Source organism: Brachycentrus maculatus, unplaced genomic scaffold, assembly GCF_059751285.1.
Source record: "Brachycentrus maculatus isolate JH-2025_06_01 unplaced genomic scaffold, ASM5975128v1 h1tg000368l, whole genome shotgun sequence".
NCBI classification, from domain to species: domain Eukaryota; kingdom Metazoa; phylum Arthropoda; class Insecta; order Trichoptera; family Brachycentridae; genus Brachycentrus; species Brachycentrus maculatus.
The window spans coordinates 532,869-558,266 of NW_028281117.1; the positions used below are offsets into that span (position 1 = coordinate 532,869).

General features: G+C 36.2%; 2 protein-coding genes across 2 annotated transcripts; both read left to right on the forward strand.

The window, feature by feature from the left end:
* The first annotated feature begins 369 nt into the window (after window positions 1-369).
* On the forward strand, window positions 370-13,651 carry Paics (PAICS bifunctional enzyme). The gene is made up of 8 exons (XM_088269895.1): window positions 370-736; window positions 6,768-6,971; window positions 8,034-8,291; window positions 8,578-8,703; window positions 9,290-9,375; window positions 10,649-10,817; window positions 12,120-12,337; window positions 13,160-13,651. The coding sequence occupies exons 1-8, from the start codon at window positions 718-720 to the stop codon at window positions 13,361-13,363; spliced, it is 1,284 nt and encodes a 427-aa protein (XP_088126021.1). The 5' UTR covers window positions 370-717; the 3' UTR covers window positions 13,364-13,651.
* Window positions 13,652-22,678: 9,027 nt separating this feature from the next.
* On the forward strand, window positions 22,679-25,271 carry Srx (sulfiredoxin). The gene is made up of 3 exons (XM_088269896.1): window positions 22,679-22,853; window positions 24,683-24,810; window positions 24,884-25,271. Exons 2-3 carry the CDS (start codon window positions 24,691-24,693, stop codon window positions 25,091-25,093), a joined length of 330 nt encoding a protein of 109 aa, XP_088126022.1. The 5' UTR covers window positions 22,679-22,853; window positions 24,683-24,690; the 3' UTR covers window positions 25,094-25,271.
* The last annotated feature ends 127 nt before the right edge of the window (window positions 25,272-25,398 follow it).

The window sequence follows — 25,398 nt, forward strand, 5'->3', positions numbered from 1 at the left end:
TATTGGAACGATTCAAAATTTAAACCCGCGTTATGGAATCGTATTGGAACGATTTAAAATTTACGTCACAGACTTAACCTATTTTATATTAACATTTATGTTAGCTCTCAAAATATATTTTTACGTCTAGCTGAAACATAAAAAAATACATTCATGCCGTCTTGATAGAAGCGTGATTGAATTATTTCCTTATATTTATGAACCCTTTTTATTCTTATCCAATATTAGATTAAAAATATTGTTTTATTTTCTAAAAGCATCGAATATTGACAACCAAACAAAATGATAGTAACAGCTGATGATACGTCATAGATGCGTTTGAAAGAATTTCAGTCAATGCTACGGGATTAAGGAATAAAATAAAAATCTAGGTGGCTGTGCACTAAATAAACAATAAGTTGTGGTTCATTGTGGATGTTGTTTTCGAAACTTGAAATTGAAATTTGAAAGTGGAACCACGTGGAAAGTCTGACGTTCAGTTCGGTGAATTTGTTTTCCATGTGTTTTTGTTTGTTTTTTTTTACATTTACTTTCGCGTCAAAAGCGATTAAAATAAAAAGTTGATACCTAGCGATTAGCCGGCCGGTCGTCCGTCGTCGTATCATTTCACCATTTGCCATTCGCGATTTGTCCGTTGTCCGCTCGCCATCCTCTACTTTTATATATTTTACTAATTCTTTAAATTGGCCATTTGGCTCGATTTAAATTCTAGAAAAAATGTCGCATCCTACTCAAGGTAAGATTTTTGAGTATTTAACAACCTTGCATGCTTTTGTTTTTTTTTTCGTACTCGAAGTCGATAAATTTACTAATAATCTGTGCAAATAGCATTTCAGTAAGGAAGAAAATAATTTGATTACCTACCATTTTTTTATTATTTCCGTTATTATATGTTACAGAACATATTATTGAAAAAAATATAAACATGAATTGTAATATTTGTAAAATACTGATTCTTCAAATTTACTTATTGAGTACAAAAAAACATTGCAAAATCTTTATTAGCTGTAAAATAGAGATAAAACTAACTTTAATACGTTTTGAGTGTGTCCAAATATTTGTTCATAAAATCTGGATTATCTCCAATTATACGAGTTATTTTCATATTATTTTTTGACATCTCATCAAAGATGAAGAATTTCATCTCACCAATAGATGTCTCTAGTGAAGTTCTGGTGATTCAAGAACAATGTTTCAAAATTGGTTCATATAATCGCTCACTCCTTTCAAGAACGTCATAAATAAAAAATCGTCAATTTTCAGTTGTGCATGTTTTCGGAATGCCCAGAAAATGAACAATATCCCAGAAAAAGAGGCATATTTTTAACTTAATATTTACCCGCTGCAGGGCAGAAAGTGTTGTTTTTGCATTTTGAAGAAATGGTATTGTTTAATTATTTTTTTAAAATACTAAATTTTTTTCAAATGGAGAAAAAACCTACAGGTTTTACCTAAAAAGATCTGTTGCACAGTAAAAAGTTCAATAAGTGGCTTGTAATTTATTTTTGATACATATAATATTTTTGAACTTTAAAAACATTCTCCTGAAAATTTGTTTTTTTTTATTTATGACATTCTTGAAAGGAGTGAGCGATATATATATAGAACTTCCAAGAATTTGAATAGTATGGTTGTCAATAATGAGTAGAATTTGTGAATGTTACACTGTGTAAAGTGATCACTTAAACCAGCCTATGACGGTGGTCAGCCCCGTAAATGCCCAGACTTCCATATACTTCTTCATCTTTGCTGAGATGTCAAAAAATAATAAATATAACTAACTAACCATCACGCCACTCCGCAAGGGTAGGCAGAGAGAATGAAACGTCACACTAATATGTCTTGCAAACAATCTACGCCTCTTCCACATTCATTGATATCCTCATGTATCACCTCATACATTCCCGCCGATTATTCTTACTCCTGACCTGACCACCTTCAAGTATTTGAAATACTTGATTATGCCAAATTTTCCTCGGTCTTCCTCTGCTTCTATTACCAACTACATTTGCCACATAAATTTGTTCTAGAGATGAATATTAAAACTGAAATAATGCACGGAGTTAATGATTAGTAAAGTTAATAATCATTCTTTAAAAATTCATTGTGGGGGGACATTAATTATTTGTTGACTTGGTGTTTAATTTGTAGAACTCCATTTTAATTTATATTTTAAATATCAAATAAAAATTAGTGTTTGATTTTAATATTCAATATAGAAATTAATTATTGTTGCATTTTATTTTATCATATAAGTTCAGTTATGATAAAGCGGGTTATGCAGCATATTTATGATACAACAGAGTAAAAAAAATAAGTTGAAATAATAAAAAAAAATTATATTTTTGTCCGCCTCCGTAGTGTAATGGTCGGCACGCTCGGCTACCGTTCTGGAGGACCCGGGTTCGATTCCCAGGGGGGGTAAGAATAAATATGAGTGATTTTTTCACTGTTATATTTATTCAATATTACCCTGGACTGGTACTTGAAGCGGAGGGCTGATCACCTTTCCTTCATGTGTAAACGATCAAGATAACACTGCGTTTATATGACGCAGTGCCCTATGCACCATTGGGGTGCGGTAAGGGTTTTATTATTATTATTAATATATTTTTGGCAAAACACTAAACAATGTAAAAAGGCTCAAATTCACTCTAATAAAATGACCATACGTCCCGTTTTTAGATGAAACTATGAAACTATAAACTATGAAAAATATATGTTTTCTTGAATATACATACTATTATGTAAAAATTGGTAGATGTCCCGTTTTGAGGACAAAAATAAATGGTCACATTATCTATACAGTGTGTCCAAAAAACACCTTGCCAATCTCACTTAGTACTAGAGTTTTTTTTAATGAGTAATAGGTTCTTTTTTGGTTACCCGGTTAGGTTGGTACTCGTTACTTTTTCTTGTTTTTTTTTTTGAGTTACCTAACGTTCAAGTGACTCTGAAATCTAGCTACGGCTTATGCAACACCGCTGATCATGACCCTACTCAGGCTTCAACTTTTTAAGTTTCATAGCCTATGCCTACTACTAGTGAGTGGATTTACTCTTTATGTTTAAAGTTACTTTAATTTCATGTAATTCATAAGTGAAAATTCGAGGCAAAAACACTCGCTGTTTTCGCCTAGAAATTCCTATAATTGTTTGTTTTTTTTGTTTATTTTTTTCTTTCTTGGTTTATGTTACTTTCCAGCTTAAGTTGTTGATATCAAATTGTATCAGAAAAAAATATGAAATAAAAAAATATGGGAGCTTATGATTTAAATAAAAAATATTAGTTACCTAAAAACATTCTCCTTGCCTGTTATGTACAATTATTTATAGCATATTTAGTTAACATATCTTAAAAATTATAGTGAATGTGTAAAGTAAATAATAAATGAATGAGGTTCATCCCTAAAAACAATTCAATACAATTCAATTCAATTAAAAAATGGATTCAATATATAATAAGTATATCTTATAAGTATATTTAAAAAAAATTACAAATTTTTGTTCGGTTTTATATTATAATTTTCTTCTTCCTGGCTTCATCCCAACTTATCGTCTTTGTAGACTGCTGGGGTCAGATCTCCTCGTCCTCAGGTTGTAGATCCTTCTGTCATGGACAACGTCACCTAGTCCATGTCTTCGAACCATGTTCTCTCTTTGCAACATCCATGAATTTATTTGTTATAATTTTATGTAATAATAAATCGCTTACTTCTTTCAACAACGTCATATATCAAAAAAACTTGATTTTTCGAAGATCGTCTTCAAAGTTTAAGAATATAATGAAATGTATTAAAAATAAATATCAAGACACTTACTGAACTTTTTACCATGCAACAGTTATAAGGTTTTTTTCTCCATTCGAAAAATAGTTTTTATATTTAAAAAAATAATTAAACAATACCTTTTCTTCAAAATGCAGAACAACACTTTCTGCCCTGCAGCGGGTAAATATTAAGTCAAAAATATGCCGCTTTTGCTGGGATATAGTACATTTTCTGGGCATTCAGAAAACATGCACAACTGAAAATTGACAATTTTTGATAAATGACGTTGTTGAAAGGAGTGAGCGAAATGAGTTCTTCATTCAGTCTTTGCGTGTTTTTTAAATGTTTTTCAATAAATATTTTTCTTCAAAATCTTACTCGGATTTTGACCAGCTTTTCTACAATTTCTGGAGTCCCACTGGAATCATATAAGTACAATAAAATATTAACAAGACTGGGTATTCGATTGAGTGGAAATCCTTCACTGGCATGATCAGTATGCCCCTTGATAACCCCTAAGAGATAAATACTATAATTATATTTGTTTGTTATGCAAAATGCAGAATTTGTTTTTTAAACTCATAAATTTTATCTTTGTCTTAAAGGTTGGTAAACATTGACAACAAGATGTTTTCGTAGATTACTTTTTTTGTATGTGTGAGTAAAAAAAACATAAGTGCATCAGGGGTGTGCCGTAGTGTTTTTGATTTTGATAAAAATAAATTTAAATTAAAGAGTTTCGAGTTTGACAGGTTTTTTGTATTTCAAAACCCAGGTTTTCCATGGTGTACATAGTTGATTCCAAGGGTTCAATAGCAAAGAATTAAAATAATAAATAGTTTATATTTGAAGCACTAACTTTTGTGATTTTCCATTTTGTAATTAAAATGTATCTTTTTTAAAATCACTATAAATATTTTATCATAACTTAATTAATAATTTGTTCGCCTCCGTAGTGTAATGGTCAGCACGCTTGGCTACCGTTCTGGAGGTCCCGGGTTCGATTCCCAAGGGGGGTAAAATAAATATAAGTGATTTTTCACTGTCATATTTATTTAATATTACCCTGGACTGGTACCTGAAGCGGAGGGCTGATCACCTTTCCTTCATGTGTAAACGATTGAGATAACACTGCGTTTATATGAAGCAGTGCCCTATGCACCATTGGGGTGCGGATAAGGGTTTTATTATTATTATTATTAATTAATACTTAATCAGTCTTGATAAAGAAGTGGTTAGCTTTGAAACCGATGCACATTACAGTTTAGTTAAAATAAAATACTTATAGTAATTTTCAAACAAAGTTACATTTTAATTATAATAAATAGTTTATTAGAAGCATTTAATTTGTTTATGAATTTAAAATGTATGAAATAACTACTTCTTCTAAATTGGTTCATGTATATAAAACTTTCAAGAATTTGAGTGGTGTGGTTGTCAATAATGGGTAGAATTGGTAAATGTTACACATGTCGCTCACTCCTTTCAAGAACGTCATAAATCAAAAATCGTCAATTTTCAGTTGTGCATGTTTTCGGAATGCACAGAAAATGTACTATATCCCAGTAAAAGCGGCATATTTTTAACTGAATATTTACCCGCTACAGGGCACAAAGTGTTATTTTTACATTTTGAAGAAAAGGTATTGTTTAATATTTTTTTTAAAGATACTAAATATTTTACAAATGGAGAAAAAACCTTCAGGTTTTACCTAAAAAGATCTGTTGCACAGAAAAAAGTTCAATAAGTGGCTTGATATTTATTTTTAATACATTGTATTACATTTTTAAATTTTAAAAACGTTCTCCTGAAAAATCAAGTTTTTTGATTTATGACGTTCTTGAAAGGAGTGAGCGATGTGTAAAGTGATCACTTTAACCAGCTTATGACGGTCGTCAGCCCCGAAATGCCCAGACTTCCATGTTCTTCTTCATCTTTGGTGAGATGTCAAAAAATAATTGGAGTAGGTTATTGAGTAAACAAAATGTGTTCTACCAAATGTGGTATAGCTCCCTGAGTAGTTGAACTGAAAACCCCAATAGCGCCATTCTCAAGGTTCACGACCTAGTTATCGTTGTGTTGACGTCTCTCGCTTATTGGTTTGTCGTTTTCTTGTTTATGATACTTGTTGACAAGCAATTTGCATCGTTGTTTATCAGTGATGTTATTTATGTGCTTGATATTGTTATTATTCTGACCCTCATCCACACTCGGTGGTATACGGGAAATGCAGAGACATCTTATCTGTTAGATTCCGAGGTAAGGTTAACACTTGCGCTTCAGGCACCAGTCCGGGGTAATATTAAATAAACATTGACGAACAAGATGGCATAGACTTAACATTCTTCTAACCCTTATCCGCACTCAATGGTGCATAGGGCACTGCATCGTAGCGACGCAGTGTTATCTTGATCGTTATTGGCATGGAGGCTCGGTGATCAGCCCTGCGCTTCTTGCACAGTCCAGGGTGCTATCAAATAAATATTAGAGTGTAAAATCATTAATATCTATTTTCACCCCCCCCCCCTGGGAATCGAACCCGTGACCTCTAGTAGCTAAACGCGCTGGCCACTACAATACGGAGACGGACAAACATAGACTCGACATAGATGAAGAAAAATATGGAAGACTGTATTTACAGGGCTCAAGATCTATCATAGGTTGGTCGAGTTTGACAGATGGCTGGTTAAGTATGAATACTCTTATGGTTGGTTAAGTATGTTAACATGTCAAAAATGTAAAAATAACTCCTAAATGTACAAACCCAGATTTGGACACATCAAAAATATTGTGAAGCCATTTTAGCTCTAGAAAAAAATACATAAAATACTACAAAAAAGCCATTAAAAAAAAAGATGATGATACATGGTCACAGTTGACCCGAAGACCAACATGCACTAGGGTTGCAGAACAAACATGCATTAAGAGTCGAGGTCTGACATGCACATGTATGGTATGATTCATAGTTGGCATTGAACATCCTTATTGATGGTTTCAGTCGGAGAATATCAACTGGGAGCGCTGCTGATCGAGGGGAAGACCAAGCAGGTGCACGAGGTGGTCGGAGTGCAGGAGTACTGCATGCTGCTTAGCAAGGACCGCATAACAGCTGGCGACGGGGTCAAGGCTCACGACCTCAAGGGCAAGGCGGAGGTGTCCACGCAGACCAACACCAAGGTGTTCAACATCCTCAATGCCGCAGGTACCGTGTTCTACTTCTAACACCACTTCTAGAAATCGCTTGTGTACGCCCATACTTCTTTGGGGAAGGTTTCGTTTGGACGACCGTGTACGCCCATACTTCTTTGGGGAAGGTTTTGTTTGGACGACCGTGTACGTCCATACTCCCAGACAGGTCAACTCTTAAAACTAACTAACCGTCACGCCGCTTCTCCGCAGGGGTAGGCAGAGAGAATAGAACGCACCACCACTCTGTCCTTGCAAACATTCTTCACCCCTTCCACGTTCATGCATCTCCTCATACATACCCGCCTAATCTACTTAGATTAGGCGGGTATGTATGAGGAGATGAATGAGAGGTGCGATGAATGCGGGTATGTATGAGAGAATCACTTGATTTAAAAAATGCAATTAATTTAGATGTCTTTCAATGAGTTCTAAGTATTATAATATATATTAATTTTTTTTAAATATTTATGTTACGTGTCTCAGTAACAAATAAGTTAAGTTAGAGGCAGATACGAAGTCAGGGTTTAACATTTTTCTGCTTAAATATGTTATCCTGGAGTGGCATCAGAAGTGTAAGACTGATCACCTTGCCTCCATGATGTATGATATGTGATATCGCTCACTCCTGTCAAGAACATCATAAATCTAAAAACTTGATTTTTCAGGAGAATGTTAAAAACGTTTAAAAATGTAATACAATGTATTAAAAATAAATATCAAACCTTGAACTTTTTACTGTGCAACAGATGTTTTTAGGTAAAACCTGAAGGTTTTTTCTCCATTTGAAAAATATTTAGTATATTTAAAAAAATAATTAAACAATACTATTTCTTCAAAATGCAAAAACAACACTTTCTGCCCTGTAGCGGGTAAATATTAAGTTAAAAAATGCCTCTTTTGCTGGGATATAGTACATTTTCTGGGCATTCCGAAAACATGCACAACTGAAAATTGACGATTTTTGATTTATGACATTCTTGAAAGGAGTGAGCGATATCTTGATTTGAAAGTATATTTTCTCTGCTGAGATAATGGACTATTTCGTATGTGCCAGTTAAGTGTTTCCTCGTCCCAGGTATAAAGACGGCCTTCGTGAAGGCCGTGACCGGCACGGCCTTCCTGTCGGAGAAGTGCTGCATGATCCCCATCGAGTGGGTGACGCGTCGCCTGGCCACGGGCTCCTTCCTCAAGCGCAACCCGGGCGTGCCGGAGGGCTACCGCTTCTACCCGCCCAAGCAGGAGACCTTCTTCAAGGACGACGCCAACCACGACCCGCAGTGGTCCGAGGAGCAGATCATCGCCGCCCGCTTCTCCTACAATGGCCTGACCATAGGTGAGCACCCCCCGTACCGATTCAAACCCTTTCAATGCCGGAAGGTATTAATATGACCGTGCCCAGCAGGCCGCGATTAAAAGACAAAAATAAAACCTAGAAAAAGTGTATTTTATGTATACAGAAATAAAGAATTTTATGAAAACTTACATACACCGTGTGGCGTATATTCAGATTACACTTTTTAAATATATTTTTAAATAAATACTCATTAAGTACTTTCTTTACATACACAAACACACATGTGTTATTTATCTCAGTTTGCTCATTTGTTCTCATATTTTAGGTGCAGACCAGGTGGATCTGATGAGACGTACTAGTATTCTGGTGTTTGAAGTGTTGGAGCGCGCGTGGGCGCAGAGAGACTGCGCCCTCATCGACATGAAGATAGAATTTGGAGTAGACCAGAAAGGTAATTCTTCTTCTTCTTCTTCTAACCCTTACCCTCCCCAATGATGCATAGGGCACTGCACCATATAGAAGCACTGTTATCTTGATCGTTAAATGCACTAATGAAAGGTGATCAAGCCTTCCGCTTCAGGTACCAATCCAGGGTCATATAAAATAAATATTAAATTGAAAAATCACTAATATTTATTTTGACTCTCTTGGGAATCGAACCCGGGACCGCCAGCATGGTAGCCTAGCGCGCTAACCACTACACTATGAAGGCGGACAAGGTAATTACATAATGCAAAATCTAATTCAGTGGAACCTCGGCATACGTCTGCTTTGGAATAAGTCTAACTTGGTTTATGTCATGTTTGGACACCAAACATTTTGCCTGGTATATGACCTTGGTTTGGAATACGATTTACGTGCGTAAAAAAAAACAAGGATTTTTTACCTACTTTTTGAATAATAACCTTAAGGTAAGGTGATTAAATTCAATTGTTATATTGGTTCTGCTGGAAATACAAAACGGTATAGAAAATGTTTACATAACCGGTGCGGTGGAAATAAGACCAAGTGTGATTTTATTGTTCTACCTTGCTCAGGTAATATTCTGGTCGCTGATGTGATCGACTCGGACTCTTGGCGCCTGTGGCCATCGGGAGACAAGAGGCTGATGGTAGACAAACAGGTAATTTTAATCAAGTCTAGACATCCATTATTTCCTTCTCAACCCAAAGGCATCAGCTGCAGTTTTTTTTCTTCATGTTTCAATGATATTGTAAATTTATGAAATTTTCCGCAAAATTATAAAGTTTGGGTACTTGGATTATGTGACTCCCCTGGTCAAATACAGTTGTCCTATATGACATATATTTTTTAAAAATTATTTAACAAATGATGTATGATAGATGTTCGAATGGTGATATGAAGAATGAATGCAAGCCAGTGAATTAACATTGTGCAACAAAACGATGTATGATAGATGTGCGAATAGAAGTGCGAAATAAGGAGGGAATGCAAAGCTGAGATAAGCATTATCGATAAAATTAAGAAAGGTATGTTGAGATGGTTTGGGCAAAGACAGAGCACAGTGTTTTATTTTTTCTGCATACAAAAACTTGTTTTAGTAGTTAGTTCATAAAACAAAAATTGCTTTGCAAGAGAAGGTCTGTCAGGAAGCCTAGATGCTTCTGTATCAGATGTGGGAATGCAGTGGGACAGCTTTCAATACCCGTGCGTTGAAGTGGCGTGATGGTTAGTCAGTTGGTTATATTTAACCTTTTAACTGCCGGCAGGTACATGTATGGTGGGTGGTACCCAGCACGCCGCGAATTTTACGACAAAAATAAAACCTTAACATATCGTTATTGAAAGTGTAATAACGTTTATTTCTAAAACTTACCATGCAGTCATTTATCCATAATCATAAAATTAATTGTTCATGGTGCAGGGTTGTCACAAAATTTGTCATAGATAATATGAAAACTAAATTATATGTTGAAAGTAATTGTTTATGTTAGTTTAATATTAAAAGTGTACACACACACACACATTAAAAATCATCAAAATCGACTCTAAAATCACTCATCAGATTCGGCAGCAACTCGGGGACTATTGGACAACCCTGAGCGCCATTAGTTGATCCGACGACAAAGCTCTCTTTAATTTACGTTTAAAGTGGTAAAAACGAATTCTGTTTCAATTCTAAGTATGCAAAGATATTCTCAATAGATGTCACTATTCGTTCAATATATTTGTACATTTTAAATAATTGATTTTCTTTGGTAAAAGCCCATTTAAAACGGCGCATCTTAAGACGTAATTTTTGTATGAGCGGTGCTCCGTTCACAGAAAATTATGCGTCTTAAGACGCTTTTGGCAGTTAACCGGTTAAGAAACCGTTACCGAATGATACACTTCCGCTTTTGATAACCTGGTTTGTTATGCCTACTCCCGCGAAGGTGTACCGCAACCTGACGACCGTGACCTCCTCGGACCTGGACACGGTGAAGCGGAACTTCCAGTGGGTGGCGGAGCAGCTGGACCAGCTGGTGCTGTCGCGCCCGCACAAGGTGGCCATCCTGATGGGCTCCACCAGTGACTTAGACCACTGCACTAAAATTAAAAAACGTGAGTACTCCTCCTCTCCGTCTGCTCTCCCGGGAATACATCAATCTCATAGAATTATTAAAAAAATTATCCGCATCATATTCAAACACCGTATACAGTGTCTGACTCCATGAACGGGAATACCTCAATCTCATAGAATTAGTACAAAAATTATCCGCATCATTTTCAGACACCGTATACGGTGTTTGAATATAAGTGATATTTACAAAATATTTTTTTTTACTAAGTAAAACTTAAATTAAATACGGAGATATTTTTACCACAAAGTGCTGGCACGGGGGCAAAGACTTGGCACGATCAGGTCAATCAGAACCTAAAATCTGGCGGTGTCAAAAGTCTGCGTAATCGGAGGGCATGTATGACTAGATGTATGGATGTAAAGGAGGCAAGGAGTGTATGTCAGGACAGAAGAATGTGGCGTTCCATCCTTTCAGCCTACCCCTGCGGGGAAACGGCGTGATAGTAGTAGTAATAGTAGTAGTAATGTGTATAGTGAAAAATTAATAAATACCATACTTTTGCACAGTCCCAAGTGAAGAGTTTATTATCATCTTTTGCACTTAATAATATACCATATCCGCTCCCTAGGTGGAGCATATGGAGTCCACAAACTGTCTCCAGGCTTTTCTGTCGGCTGCCAGCTCCCTTGCATCCTCCCATGTCAGATCCGCGTCCCGAAGTTCAGACGAGAACTGCCGACGAATTGTCAGCAGTAGTCGTCCTGGGCGGCGCGAACCTGATGCCTTGTAAAAGAGGCAAGCTTGATTAAGGCTCTCAGGAGGCATGCGGAGTACATGGCCAAGCCAACTGAATCGCCTTTTCTTGACGACAGTTGTGAGTTTTTGCAAGATTTGCTGCGTCCTACGCCTTATCTCTTCATTCCTCACAAAATCAAACCACCGCACGCCTAAAATTCTCCGCAAACCCCCATTCTCAAAGTTTAGTACACGGCTGTTCTGGGCCCTTGTAAGGTGCCATGTTTCACAGCTGTATAAGAGAACAGGAGCAATGCAGGCATTGTATAGGCGGCATTTGGTCTTCACCGAGTATAAATCCGATCTCCAGAAAGCCTTCATACTGTTAAATGCGGACCCTGCGAGTCCTAATCGCACTCCCAGTTCCTTTTGAAGGCTGCCATTTTTTTATTTTTTTTTTTACACTTAATAATAATTGCACTTAATAATAATAAATTTGGATCATTTATATACTGTCATTTTCATAAAATAAAGGGCGCTTCATAAAATAAACTAATGAAGGGCCCTTCACTGTGAATGAGGAATGAATTGAGGAATCTTGTGTCAGATTGCGCGGAGCTGGGCATCAGCGCGGAGCTGCGCGTGTGCTCGGCGCACAAGGGCACGGAGGGCACGCTGCGGGTGCTGGCGGAGCTAGAGGGGCTCGGCGGCGCGCTGGTGCTGATCGCCGTGGCGGGGCGCTCCAACGGGCTGGGGCCCGTGCTGGCCGCCAACGCCTCCTGCCCCGTCATCAACTGCCCCCCGCCCTCGCCCATGCTGGTCCAGGTAACAGGGACTCCATACAAGTCTAGTCACAGTCCGCCTCCGTAGTGTAATGGTCAGCACATTCGGCTTCTGTACTGGAAGTCCCAAGTTCAATTCTCAGGGGGAAGATCAAATAAAAATAAGTGATTTTTCACTGTAATATTTATTCAATATTACCTTGGACAGGTACCTGAAGTGGAGGGCTGATCACCTTTCCTTCATGTGTTAAAAATCAAGATAACATTGGGTTTATATGATGCAGTGCCTTATGCACCATCGGGTGCGGATTAAGGATTGAAGAGGTCATTTACCAGGTTTACATTCTCAGAAGCGTCTAGGCTTCCTGACAGACCTTCTCTTGCAAAGCAATTTTTTTTTGTTTTATGAACTAAGTAGCAAAATTTAAAGAACATGTGAAACAAAATTGTTTTTCGATTTTACTGTGAATTTACATGAAAAAGCTTTCAATATACCTGTCACTGCCAATCTAAATAAATACAAGTTTGTAAAACCACAACAAAATTTTCTAGAAGTGCTCTGGTGTAGACAATGAAACTAGCTGACTAACTGAACTGACTAACTAAATACGGGCCAATCTGGATAGCAGGACTGATCACCCTCACTTTATATATTCCTCAACAAGTTTACACCGCATCAATCTGACATGGTGCAGATGGGGGCCAGAAAAAGAATATTACCTCATTTAAGAAATAAATAAAATAAAAATAAGCGAGCTTGCCATATGGCACTGTTTACAAAGAAATTTTAACATAAGCTTAATTCTACATACATCAATTAAAGTATAACTATGGTATCATTCAAATTGATGCTTGCGCGTTACAGGACGTGTGGTCGAGCCTGTCCATGCCGTCAGGCGTGGGCTGCGGCACGGCGCTGGGCGCGGACACGGCGGCCCTGTGCGCGGGGCAGGCGCTCGCGCAACACGACCTGCTGCTGTGGGGACGCCTGCGCGCGCGACGCCTGGCGCACATCTCTACGCTCCTCACCGCCGACCGCACGCAGAGAGATCAGCCCGCCAACAACTGAGGATTGCCGTCTACCTCTTGGGCGTACTGCTTTCAGTTTTGAACTTGTTCCAAATAAGCAATACGTGATAATGATCATGGTCAATTAGTTGGGAATATGGAATTGAACATACATAAAAATTGATTTTTTAAGTTTAACCTTTCCGGGAGTACAAAAATTAATATCCGACTTTCTCTGGGGAGTGGGTTCTTTTTACATGAAAAAATAATTTTTTTCTTCATTTAATTCGATGTATTATGAAAATTGAAATTATGTTAAAATAATTTAATAAAACAAAACACCTATTCAGAATATTTTTCAATTATGACAAAATTACACACATATATCCACGGATGTCATTGCTGTACAAGTTACATCATACCAACTGACAGACGGACTTCGACGTTCATTAACATCGATACTACTTTAAGGTAAATTCACACTGACGTTCATTTACGTCCATACTCCCGGACAGGTTAAGTTTATGTATGAAATGTTAAATGAAACACTGATGTCACTGGCATTTTCAAACAATTTTTTGAATCTACTAAATTGTATGAGTATATTATTGTCCGCCTCCGTAGTGTAATGGTCAGCACGCTCGGCTACCAATCTGGAGGTCCCGGGTTCGATTCCCAAGGGGGGTAAAATAAATATAAGTGATTTTTTCACTGTAATATTTATTCAATATTACCATGGACTGGTACCTGAAGCGGAGGGCTGATCACCTTTCCTTCATGTGTAAACAATCAAGATAACACTGCGTTTATATGACACAGTGCCCTATGCACTATTGGGGTGCAGATAAGGGTTTTATTATTGTTATTATATCATTGTTTAAAACATTGTCATTCGACATTCATTTGAAAATGCCATAACTAGGCGAAACAATTTTCACAAAATTGATTTTTATGTGTTTTTTCAACAGTAAAATACAACTCAGTAGATTAAAAAAATCAGTATTTGATTAAACATTTAATACATAAATTAAAATGAAGTTCTACAAATTAAACGCTAAATCTATAAATATTTGAGTTGAGTGTCGGGTTGTGGTCCCGTGGTTAGTGTCGTGGACTCGAGTCAGAGTTTCTCGGTTTGAACCCACTCTCTTCCACAATTTGATATCTATTTCTAATAATGAGCCGCTCAGGCTCACGGAAATAGTATGAAATGGAAGTATTTTTGTAAATAATAAAAATACAAATATTTCTCTTTTCTTTTTTAAAAAAAAAACTTGGATCGTAATATCAAATTATTATAAGTTTCTAGGTTTATATGAAAAAAATATTATTTTACAAACTATGCTAAATTCTAATTGTCATTATTCGAATCAACAGGATCTGGCTGCACCAGTCCAGGGTGTATATATAATAAATAAATATTTATTAAAAACATATTTCAGACGGATATTTTTTACAATCGCGGACCGCGACGCATTTTGATATAGTTAAGACCTTAACAAAGAAATTAGTTTAAAATATTTATACAAAAACATTGGATAATTCCTTCTTTTGTGCCTTGGAAATGAGGCCGGCGCCGAAGGTAAAAATGCTCTTCCTGTCCTTAAGCATCAATCGACCCAACGGGTAGAAACACCTTTCCCGTCCCAAGGTGTGTTAATGTAAAAAAATAACTTTTATTTATGTTGATATCCCTTTTTGGAGATTGTATCTGATAGCTACTATGTTACTTCAACAGTAGATACGACATGTATACTGGTGATTTTCTTTTACCATGTTACTTTTTCTTGTTCTATGTATATTAACCCTTTGACTGATGAGTTATCGATTGCGAAACTGTCGTTGCGGGTTCGATTCCCGCCAATTGCAAAATGAATTCAAGAAATATTCATTTAAAAATAGTCTGGGTGTTGTAATGTATTTTTCTCATATACATTCCCTTTCCTATGTATCCTACCTGCAGACAAGCCTCTAAAATAGAGGCTTTGCGAGTTATCCCCTTAAAAAATAAAAAAATAAAATGTATTTGGAAAAAGGTTTTTATTTCTCTGCCGGGGTGGCGTACTAGCTACGGGCAAATCCACAAAGACCCTTTTTTGCCTGTTTATAGTACAGGCAAAGGGTCAACTTTGTTTTGACAGTTGTATAGGCATGTACATACACTTTAATTAGCTGTAGTGTGCATATCAGTTTTTTTTTTAAATACAGATCGGACTTAATGGAAATAGTTCATCTTCTCCTCATTCATTTGTTTACACTTCACACTATCGAAACAATTATATTTTTTAGGGAGACTTTATCCTTGAAATGTCTTCTTCTTCTTTCCTGCCGCAGTCCTGCGGATTGGTCTGCAACAGACGTGATGTCTTTCACTCTATCTCTCCATTCGTGCCTATTCCCAGCTGACTTCTTCGTCTCACCATAGCTGTCACAGCGCATGTCTCCGGTCACCTGGTCCATGTAGCAATCTCTCAGGCTTCCTCTATGGTTGCCGCCCGCAACCATTCCCTCCGCGATGGTGATGAGCAGACCTGGGCCTATCGGCCTGTCCACTTGGATCGTTGCTGAACAACTTTTTGACTTCCTGTTTCTCAGGCTCTACTTAACACTTCATGTGCAATTCTGGATGTGATATGTCCAGTGTATCTTCAGCATGCGCCTGTTGCACCACATTTTAGAGGCGGCCGATTGCTGTCATTCTCTCTAACTTTTATTATTTTTTTATTATTTGCAAAACGCCTAAAATTGAGTGATCTTTTCACCTTTCATAACTGGTACTGGTTTCGCCACAGTGCGAAATGAACTCAAAATAATATTGATTCGAAGGACCAGTCTTAATAATATTAATAATAAGACGACGATTCTTCAAGAGAAATATTGAGATCGCTTTGGAGTCGTATTATTCTCGTAACTTACAAGTACCAAGGGACGGCGGTTATTTCGACAAATATCAAATAGTACATATGAATAACGAACTAACCTTTTATGCTTATAGTTTGTTCTTGATCCAGCGCTGGGATCAGGGCGATTCTCTCTTGATGGATGATGGTTCCATGTGGTTAACCTCGATCCTCGGGTCACAAAAAATACAGCGAGGTATTTCTGCAAGTCGATATAGAGCGCGCCCGCGTGTAGTGTCAAATTGCAACTGCCCGTACTTTTCGCTTTTGTCTTGCAGTCTGGCGTCGTTCGAAACTCAAAACGTACCAGCGACAATTATCGGCCAAACCAGGTACCTTTCATTATTATGCTGTAAATTAACTTGAATGATTACTACAACTTACTCAAACGTTTTTGCCATTCTTTTTAAATGTTTTATGAAAGCACTATTGACATTTTGGGAGTTCATTGATAAGAGGTGCTGGACATTCAGCGGGAAGGACAAACCCTCCGAGCGAATGTCCTGAATGAACTTGAGGTTAGGGAGTAAGGGGCAGTTAAACAGTACGTGATCAGCAGTCTTATCTTCCTCTTCACACGCGCATAACGAACAGGTTACGTTAACTCTAACTTATGGTCCATGTTTTGCACCCACACCAGAAATAAGTTCTTCCGCACACTGATGTTTATTTTTGGTGATTGGAAAGTCTTACATTTTTTGTTGAACGCTAACCGTGCTCGCTGTATTCTGCTTACAATCTCTGCCTTGGAATTCGAAATGAAGAATGGCTATTTGGGTCGATACCATCATGAGAGATAACATCTTCTTCTTCTTTTTTAAGATCCTCAGGATCTGTCTGCCTCCGCCTGTCGCTCTTGGGATGTTGACTGCCAGCTATCCTCCACCTTTTTGGAGGTCTGCCTGGGTCTACGTCTTTCGGGGTATGGGGACGGGTGGATTTCACTAATTACGTGCATCCACAAATCCCACTAGTTGCTCCTCAGAAGCTGCTTTTAAATACGGATGCCAATTAAATTGATCCACTTCTTGATTTCACGTTTTTATTCTGCAATATTCACAAATATTAAGGAATGCTTATTTCTACGTTAACATTTTTATAAAAAAGGTATTGATCACTGATCACTTGGTACTTTTAATGTTACAAATTTTATGGTGGACACTGATTGTAGCTGCAGTTCGACCTGATCACGCTCATGGCAAGATGACGAGAGAAGATGTGCCTTCAGTTGTCAGTCCCTTTTAAAGATCCCATGTCGTTCTTCGCGTGGTGTCATTACGCTGGTCCGCGATGGCGCGGTGACGTCGCGTTCATTCGTGGCACATTCGTCACCAGACGCTGTTATCATACACTGTTCTGACGGCGTTGGTCGCGTTGTAACCCACTTTTAAATAACACCGCTAGGGGTTACATGTAAAACAATTTACATTTTTTTACTAATCTACAAGAATGTATTATGATTAACATTAAAAAAACAATTTAAAAAAATATTCTCGAGTTCAGGTCATGTCAGAATGCAACACAAATTTAAAAAATAAAATGAATCAATGCATTTATTATTATGAACTAAGTTGACTGATCTTTATAGAAACTGAATCGACTGACATTTATATAAACTGAGTTGACTGACCTTTATTTCAGAAGCTCCCTCGTCGCCAGCCAATGAACCACCGTACCTCCAGTTGCCGTAGGTAACTGATGACCTGATTTCCTTGAAGGGCGATACGTGGAAATCTATCTCTGACATTCTGTTAACATGCTCATTCCAGTATCCCCACCTTACGATATCTTCCGTCTTACATATGCTCCGGATATCAGTGTTCCTTACGCGGTCTCGCAACGTGTTTCCGGTTTTAGATTGGAGAGTTTTCATCTCAGATTCGAAGTCGATGAAATGATTTAATTATTTTACCGCAGTTATCTGGGAGGGCCACACTCTCCAGAATATCCTCATGGGACCATTCTGTCGGAATGTCCCTTACCAGACCCTTGCGCGACTCCATATGATACGGACTGTATGCCTTGTAACGCATTTACTATTTACCTTGCTTATTTTATACAAGGTTTATAGATCATTAAGTGGATTTTTGTTTCTTCTAGTTAAAAAAAATGTTTTATTTTAATCTGATTCAATTTATCTTCTTTATCTTAACAATTATCAACAATTTACCTATATTTTTGTTAGTATAAAAAGCTGGAGGAATGTTTCTTGGTAAGTTATTCGAAATGGTGTTAGTGATTGAATTTATATACAAAATTCTCCGCCAGCTCTCATTATTGTTTACGGCTATTGGAGAATATAAATATTTTTTCCCTTCAGTATCTGGGTCAAGATTCTGTGTCGCCATGCTGCCAAGGTATCTAAATTTGTCAACCTTTCCAATATTTATGCCCTTTAACTGAAGGGAATAATTCGATAAATATGAACCTTAATTGTCATCTTTTGTGTTATTAGTCAATATATTTCCAAAATTTGAATTGTTTGTCTAGCATTTATCATTCACTGATTTGTTGCTACAATCCCCAATAAAAGATAATTTGGCCCATTTTTTTGTATGATTTGTAATCATTAGTATCTTTATAAAGTGCTGGGCATAGTTGAGATGTGACTACTTTCTTTTTTTCTAGTCAGTTGAACAATCAGATCGCTTTCATGCCCGTTATTGGCTGCTATTGTCTTTAATCTTTAGTCCGGAATTATTATTGTTATATTTAAATCTATCCATGTATTAAACTATGGAACTTTTCTTCTTCCTGTGTCCTGCCGGAACACAGGAACCTTGTCTGTCCTCCACACTTCTCATCCCGACCATGATTTGGGACCATGGCTGTTTATTTTCTCTCCACAGTGGTGTCCTGGAAATATACTGGAGTGGTTTCCCAATGCTTCTCTAGGGAATATTCATTCGGGGTTACCTTCCCTTGCAGGGGGGGAGGTCCCGGTTTTATGGCGCCGGACACTCGCCACTCATCCTCTCATCTGCTATGGCACTGATGTTATTTGTGCTAGAAGCCCACATTGCTCAGGGCTCGCGGGGCCAGAGGCCACTCGTGGATGCTGAGGAGTAGGACTATTGGTAGTCGGCTGTCCAAACACAGTAAGGCACATTTTTTTTCTAGTGTGTTTTTTTTTGCATTTTTGGATTAAGTAGAATCTACTGTATTTTGAGTTTGGACAGTCGTAGTGTTGCTGATGGAATGCAACTGTGGCGTTGCACGGTATTTTACAGACATGCATCTCCGTGACCTTACCAAAATTGTGAGCCCCAAACTATGGAACACGGCGAGCTTATGGGAGATGTGGTGTTTGGATTTATTCAAAATTAAAATTTTGCTTTGTCAGGTTTTCTATGCTGACTTTACCCCTCGATTCTATGGTAAATTGAATTGTTTGATTGATTTCTGTTAGGAAGATGTCTTCCTGACCATACCATTAAGTATATCGTCGATGTAACAATGATCAATTTTTGCATTCTTGAGTGATTTCAATGATGGTCTGATTTTTTCTTATCTCATCATCATCTCTCAATCTAGCAAGTTCTCATTTTATTTCTGATATGCAATTGGGACGGTTTGCCTCATGATTTATGACTTATTTAATAGCATTTTTACCGTTTATTTTCATACAATTATGGTAATATCACCCTGGACTGGTTCTGAACTAATCCGGAAGTGCAGGATTAGCCACCTTTTGCCTTCATGTAATGAACGATCAGGAAAAAAATGCATCAATATAATGCAGTAACTTGTGCAAATGAGGGTTTAAGGAAGAGAGAAGATAGCGGCAATGATTGTTTTAGTATATTTTAATTGTTTGTCTGACTAAATTATATATATTTTTTATTATTATTTACTTTTTAGTATAAAAATGCAACAAACTTTTTGCTGTTATTCATAGTCTAAGTTACAGCCACAATTGAAGGGGCTATTCTCAAGGCAAAATGTTAAAATAATATAATTGTTTAGTAATATTCAAGTTCCTTCTGTTTGTTTATGATATTTTGTCGCCAAACCTTTTAATATTTTGTAGTGGAATAAATGGCTTCATTATTAAATGATTGCCCGCCTCCGTAGTGTAATGGTCAGCACGCTCGGCTACCGTTCTGAAGGTCCCGGGTTCGATTCCCAAGGGGGGTAAAATAAATAAATGTGAATTTTTTCACTGTCATATTTATTCAATATTACCCTGGACTGGTACCTGAAGCGGAGGGCTGATCACCTTTCCTTCATGTGCAAACGATCAAGATAACACTGCGTTTATATGACGCAGTGCCCTATGCACCATTGGGGTGCGGATAAGGGTTTTTTGATATATATATATAAATGATAACAATTTAATACAATCATTAAAATGCACACCATGTTTTTGTAACAATCTCAACATACACAATTTGTCAACAATCAGTACACTTTTCGGCAGACTGTGAGTCGATACATTTCCATTTTTTATAAAAATATTTAATATAATATTATATGTTTTATATTGAATAAATTTTTTTTTTTTTAGATAAATTGTTTTTAATTATTTATGCATATAATACAATGCCAGTAAAGTCTTTCAATTTTCTCACCTCTATCCCATAAAATATGTCCCAATTCCTTAAATCTAGAGCCCAGGACTTACCCTCATATAGTTAGAGATCAAGCTGACACCGCATTGATCCAAACAGGAAAACCATCTGATCATCTGAGCAAAGCTTGCAACAATTCCTTCAAGCTACGGAGATATATGTATACAGCAGCACCTCTATAATCCGAATGCCGAAAATTTGCCCTCTGTTCGGACTAGTGGAGCGTTTGGATTACAGTACAGAGAATCTGCAGGGTATTTTGATAAAATAAAACAACTATGCATTGTGAAATTTTTAGAGACTTTTTTAGAGAAATTGAATGTTTTAGTTGGTGGAGATTTATTAAATGACAAGTAAACAGCTTTACCTCCCAATTTACATAAAAGCAAATCTTCTCTGGCACAGGAATATCCACTTAGTCAGTCCATTTTATTTTATAAGTATTTTAACAACCCCTTTCGTATTATTTTTTGCTATCTCATCAAAGATGAAGAAAAATATGGAAGTCTGGGCATTTACGGGGCTGACGACCGTCATAGGCTGGTTTAAGTGATCACTTTACACACGTGTAACATTCACCAATTCTACCCATTATTGACAACCACACTTCTCAAATTCTCGGAAGTTCTGTATAAATGAACCAATTTTAAAACATTGTTCTTGAATCACTAGAACTTTACTAGAGATATCTATTGGCTTCTTTACATCTCACCAATAGATGACGGTCGTCAGCCCCGTAAATGCCCAGAATTCCATATTCTTCTTCATCTTTGATGAGATATCAAAAAATAATATGAAAATTACTCCTGTAATTGGAGATAATCCAGATTTTGTGAACAAGTATTTGGACACACTCAAAATGTTGTAACCCCTTTCGTATTTCATTTGGAACTGCCACCTGTTGAGAACTTTGTGAACTAAACATATTGCCCTTTCTGACTATAGGTGAGAATTCTGTAAAAAAATACCCGGGGTTCCTTGGAGGATTTTTTCGAAATGTATTAAGAAACAATATAAGTCATTGATAGGCACTCTATAAATATATATTTTTAAAATTATAATAAAATAATTACATAGTTGGTTTCTTTGAAAAAAATAACAAAAGTAGAGAGTACAATATTGAATATTTAATGAGAATGATGTAAAATATTTTTTTGTTTATTTTTTGACATTAAGAATAAATATTACTTTAATTCGGTTGATTCATTTTTTCATATATTTTTTAAAAAATATACTTTTTTTTAATAAATAAAAGATACTAAAAAATAATTTCTTGCATCAATTCTTTTGTAATTTTTTTAAAATTTTCATCGTCAAAAAATATTTTAACGAAGTTAGAACGTTTGGCTACAGTGCTGTAGGTCCCGGGCTCGATTTCTAGGACGGGGTCAAAATAAATATGTATTTTTTCCATTATTATTTATTTAATATTATCTTAGACTTGTACCTGAAGCGCAGGACTAATCATTTTGTCTCCATGCAACTAACGATCAAGATGACGTCGTCTACGACTTGACTACGTCGATACAATGCGGTACCCTATGCATCATTGGACGTAGATGAAGGAGAACCCCGAAAAACTGTATGACAACGCAAAGGCCGGCACCAAAGATTATAATACTAGTAGCCCGGCTGTCCAAACTTAAAACACAGTAAGGGACATTTTTTATAGTACTTTTTTGCATTTTTGGACTATGTACAATCTACTTAGTTCAAAAATGCAAAAAAACGTACTACAAAAAAATGTCTCTTACTGTGTTTTGAGTTTGGACAGCCGAGCCGGCACTGTCTACATGCATGTATGCCTATGTATACGGTACATTCTTGCCTACTATTTTACTATTCATTTTTACACGTACAGCGTACAAAAAAACCTTGAAAATCGAAAGTGCATAATCAATTGTCATTCCAGTCAAACTAAAAATAACAATCATCGAACAATGACAAGAAATAGCACCTATTTTATTATTGTTTATGGTTCACGATAAAAATATTTGAAATCAAATCTTGTTGTGAATTTACCGAACCGCTTACTATACAATACAATATCTCCGGATTGTTGTGATAATTTCTTAAACCGGTAAGTGCTGGGCGTGGTAAAAAAGGTCAAAAACACAATTCTCCAATTATATAAAAAACAGTAAGTACACTTTTTTGTAAAGTTTCATGAAAACAGTAGATGTAACTTTCTTTATTGAAGTGTGTTGTTTATAATGTGATTTTTTTTTATTTATTTGATAACATTTAAAAATGAAGCGTTTGACGTAAAGGTACCGCTTATCTTACAGTGAAGTGGAGTCAAGGTTATCAATGCCTTTTCCATATATATAAATAAAAACGTAATATTACTATTATTAGGTATGGTTTTTTAAAAAAAAGTGTTAAAGGCTTTATTTATCGACATCATTTTTATCATTAAAAACTAAAATATTAAATAAATATTCTATATCAATTTTATCTAACCCTGTATCGCTAGGCAGGTGTATTTTTTACCCCTCAATGTAGAATACGAATTGATAACGAAGACTTGGGTCGTTCGTGAACAGCCGGACTGATTCACTGGTTATTTTCTTTAAAAAAAATAAAAAAGAACCGATTTACGATAAGCTAAATCATTTTGACAAACATTAAAAAAAAAATTGCCGTTAAACGAAAATTCTAATATTATACCTACGACAGAATTTTCGAAGTAAAGCGCAAATAAAACGCCTGCCGAGAGATCCATTGTTCAATTTATTCGAATGGTGCATAAGGCATGAAAATTAGAATGGCAGCAATGGTTACATACCGGTATTCATACCAGCATTTGTAAGTTGTACACTATTAATATGTACGACTTTAAGATAAATTTATGTGATCGAAGTAAATATTATCAACTCACAAAATTTTGAAATGAAATATACAATTATTCTTAATATAGAATATAGTCCGCCTCCGTAGTGTAATGGTCAGCACCCTCGGTTGTCGTACTGGAGGTCCCGGGTTCGATTCCCAGGGGGGTTAAATAAACATAAGTGATTTTTTCACTCTAATATTTATTCAATATTACCCTGGACTGGACTTTCCTTCGTGTGTTAACGATCAAGATAACACTGCGTTTATATGATGCAGTGCCCTATGCACCATTGGGGTGCAGATAAGGGTTCGAACGAAATGAATGAAATATATGTATTCTAGAAAAAAATATTTTTCGTTTGTTGTGCAATGTTTGCAAGTCAAACCAATCCAGCATTTAGGGTTAATGTACTTATCTTATTATGTACGTATTTGAATGTTTATTGTGCCAAAGTTTTATCTCGTGTAAACTTTAAAATACAACTCGCATTATAGGTATTTTGTTTTGTATTTTTGTTATTATCGTAATTTATCTACGATAATATTATTATTTCCAAAGTGTTTATTTATAAACACAAATTTCGCAGATTACAGTAAAATTTGTACGTAATACGTAAGTTTACTTTAGTTATACAATATTTCTTTTTATCTAAAAATGTAAAATTTTGTTGACTATTTAGGGTGCTATTCGATAATTGCTATAATCGTTGTTATTATCTTTTTAACATTTTTCAAAAATTGGTGCTTACTTTTAGGGTTGCTACACTATTGTTATTTTTGTTTATAATTATAAATCAATTTATTTAGGCCACAAAAACGCTGTTATTTAAAAAAAGTACCTACCCAAAAGTAGATAAATCTGCGTCTTCTATATCAAATATAAAGTTGTGGACAGATTTTGCCAATTAAACCTTTTTTCAAGATGCACACAAATTTCGTACACATACATTGTGTATTTTGACATAATAATTTATTTTTTGACTTAATTTGAATAATAACATTACATCGCAATGTTTAAATAATGATTAAAGCTAATAAGCTTGCATAACATGGCTGTTTTTTTGTTAAATGAAGGTTGCACGATGAGTATTCACACAGCAAATCAGACTGAGGTACATGACGTGCCAATCGAAATCATTATAAGACCTCTACAATCTCAAGTTGACCCAGAAAAGGTTAAATCGATTGCAGCAACTTTACAGGTGAGTATTATTAAAATTTCACTCCTCTGTTGTCACATTTCATTTTATCCAAAATTTATATTACTCTTTCCAGGATGTCAATAAAGCCCACCTCGTTCCTCCCATCGATGTTCTGTGGCTAACTGACTCTCAGGGAGGGGACTACTACTACAGTTTCGGGGGCTGTCATCGCTGGGCCGCGTACCGCCAACTGGGCCGCTCCACGGTGCCTGCCAAACTCGTCCGTTCAACTGTGGAGGACCTCAGGGCGTATCTTGGTTCCAGCACACCTAACTTCCCCTAATCTATTCTAATTGATCTGTAAATTTTCTACAATACTTAATATTTTCTACATATGTATAAAGCAAAAAATCGTTAAACACAAAAAGTAAGACTGCAAATTATATTACCTTTATAAGTTTAAAGGGGGGTTTTATGACTTATTATTTTATTAAAGTTATATTTTGTTTGAATTTTTTAAATAGAGTTTTTAATTTATTAGTTGGCTACCATTCACGAACAGCTTAATGTTAAAGATAATAAGCAATATTTAAACAAAGGCTGTTATTTCCGCATAAAGTCCTGGTAGGCACAATTAATGTGATGTGC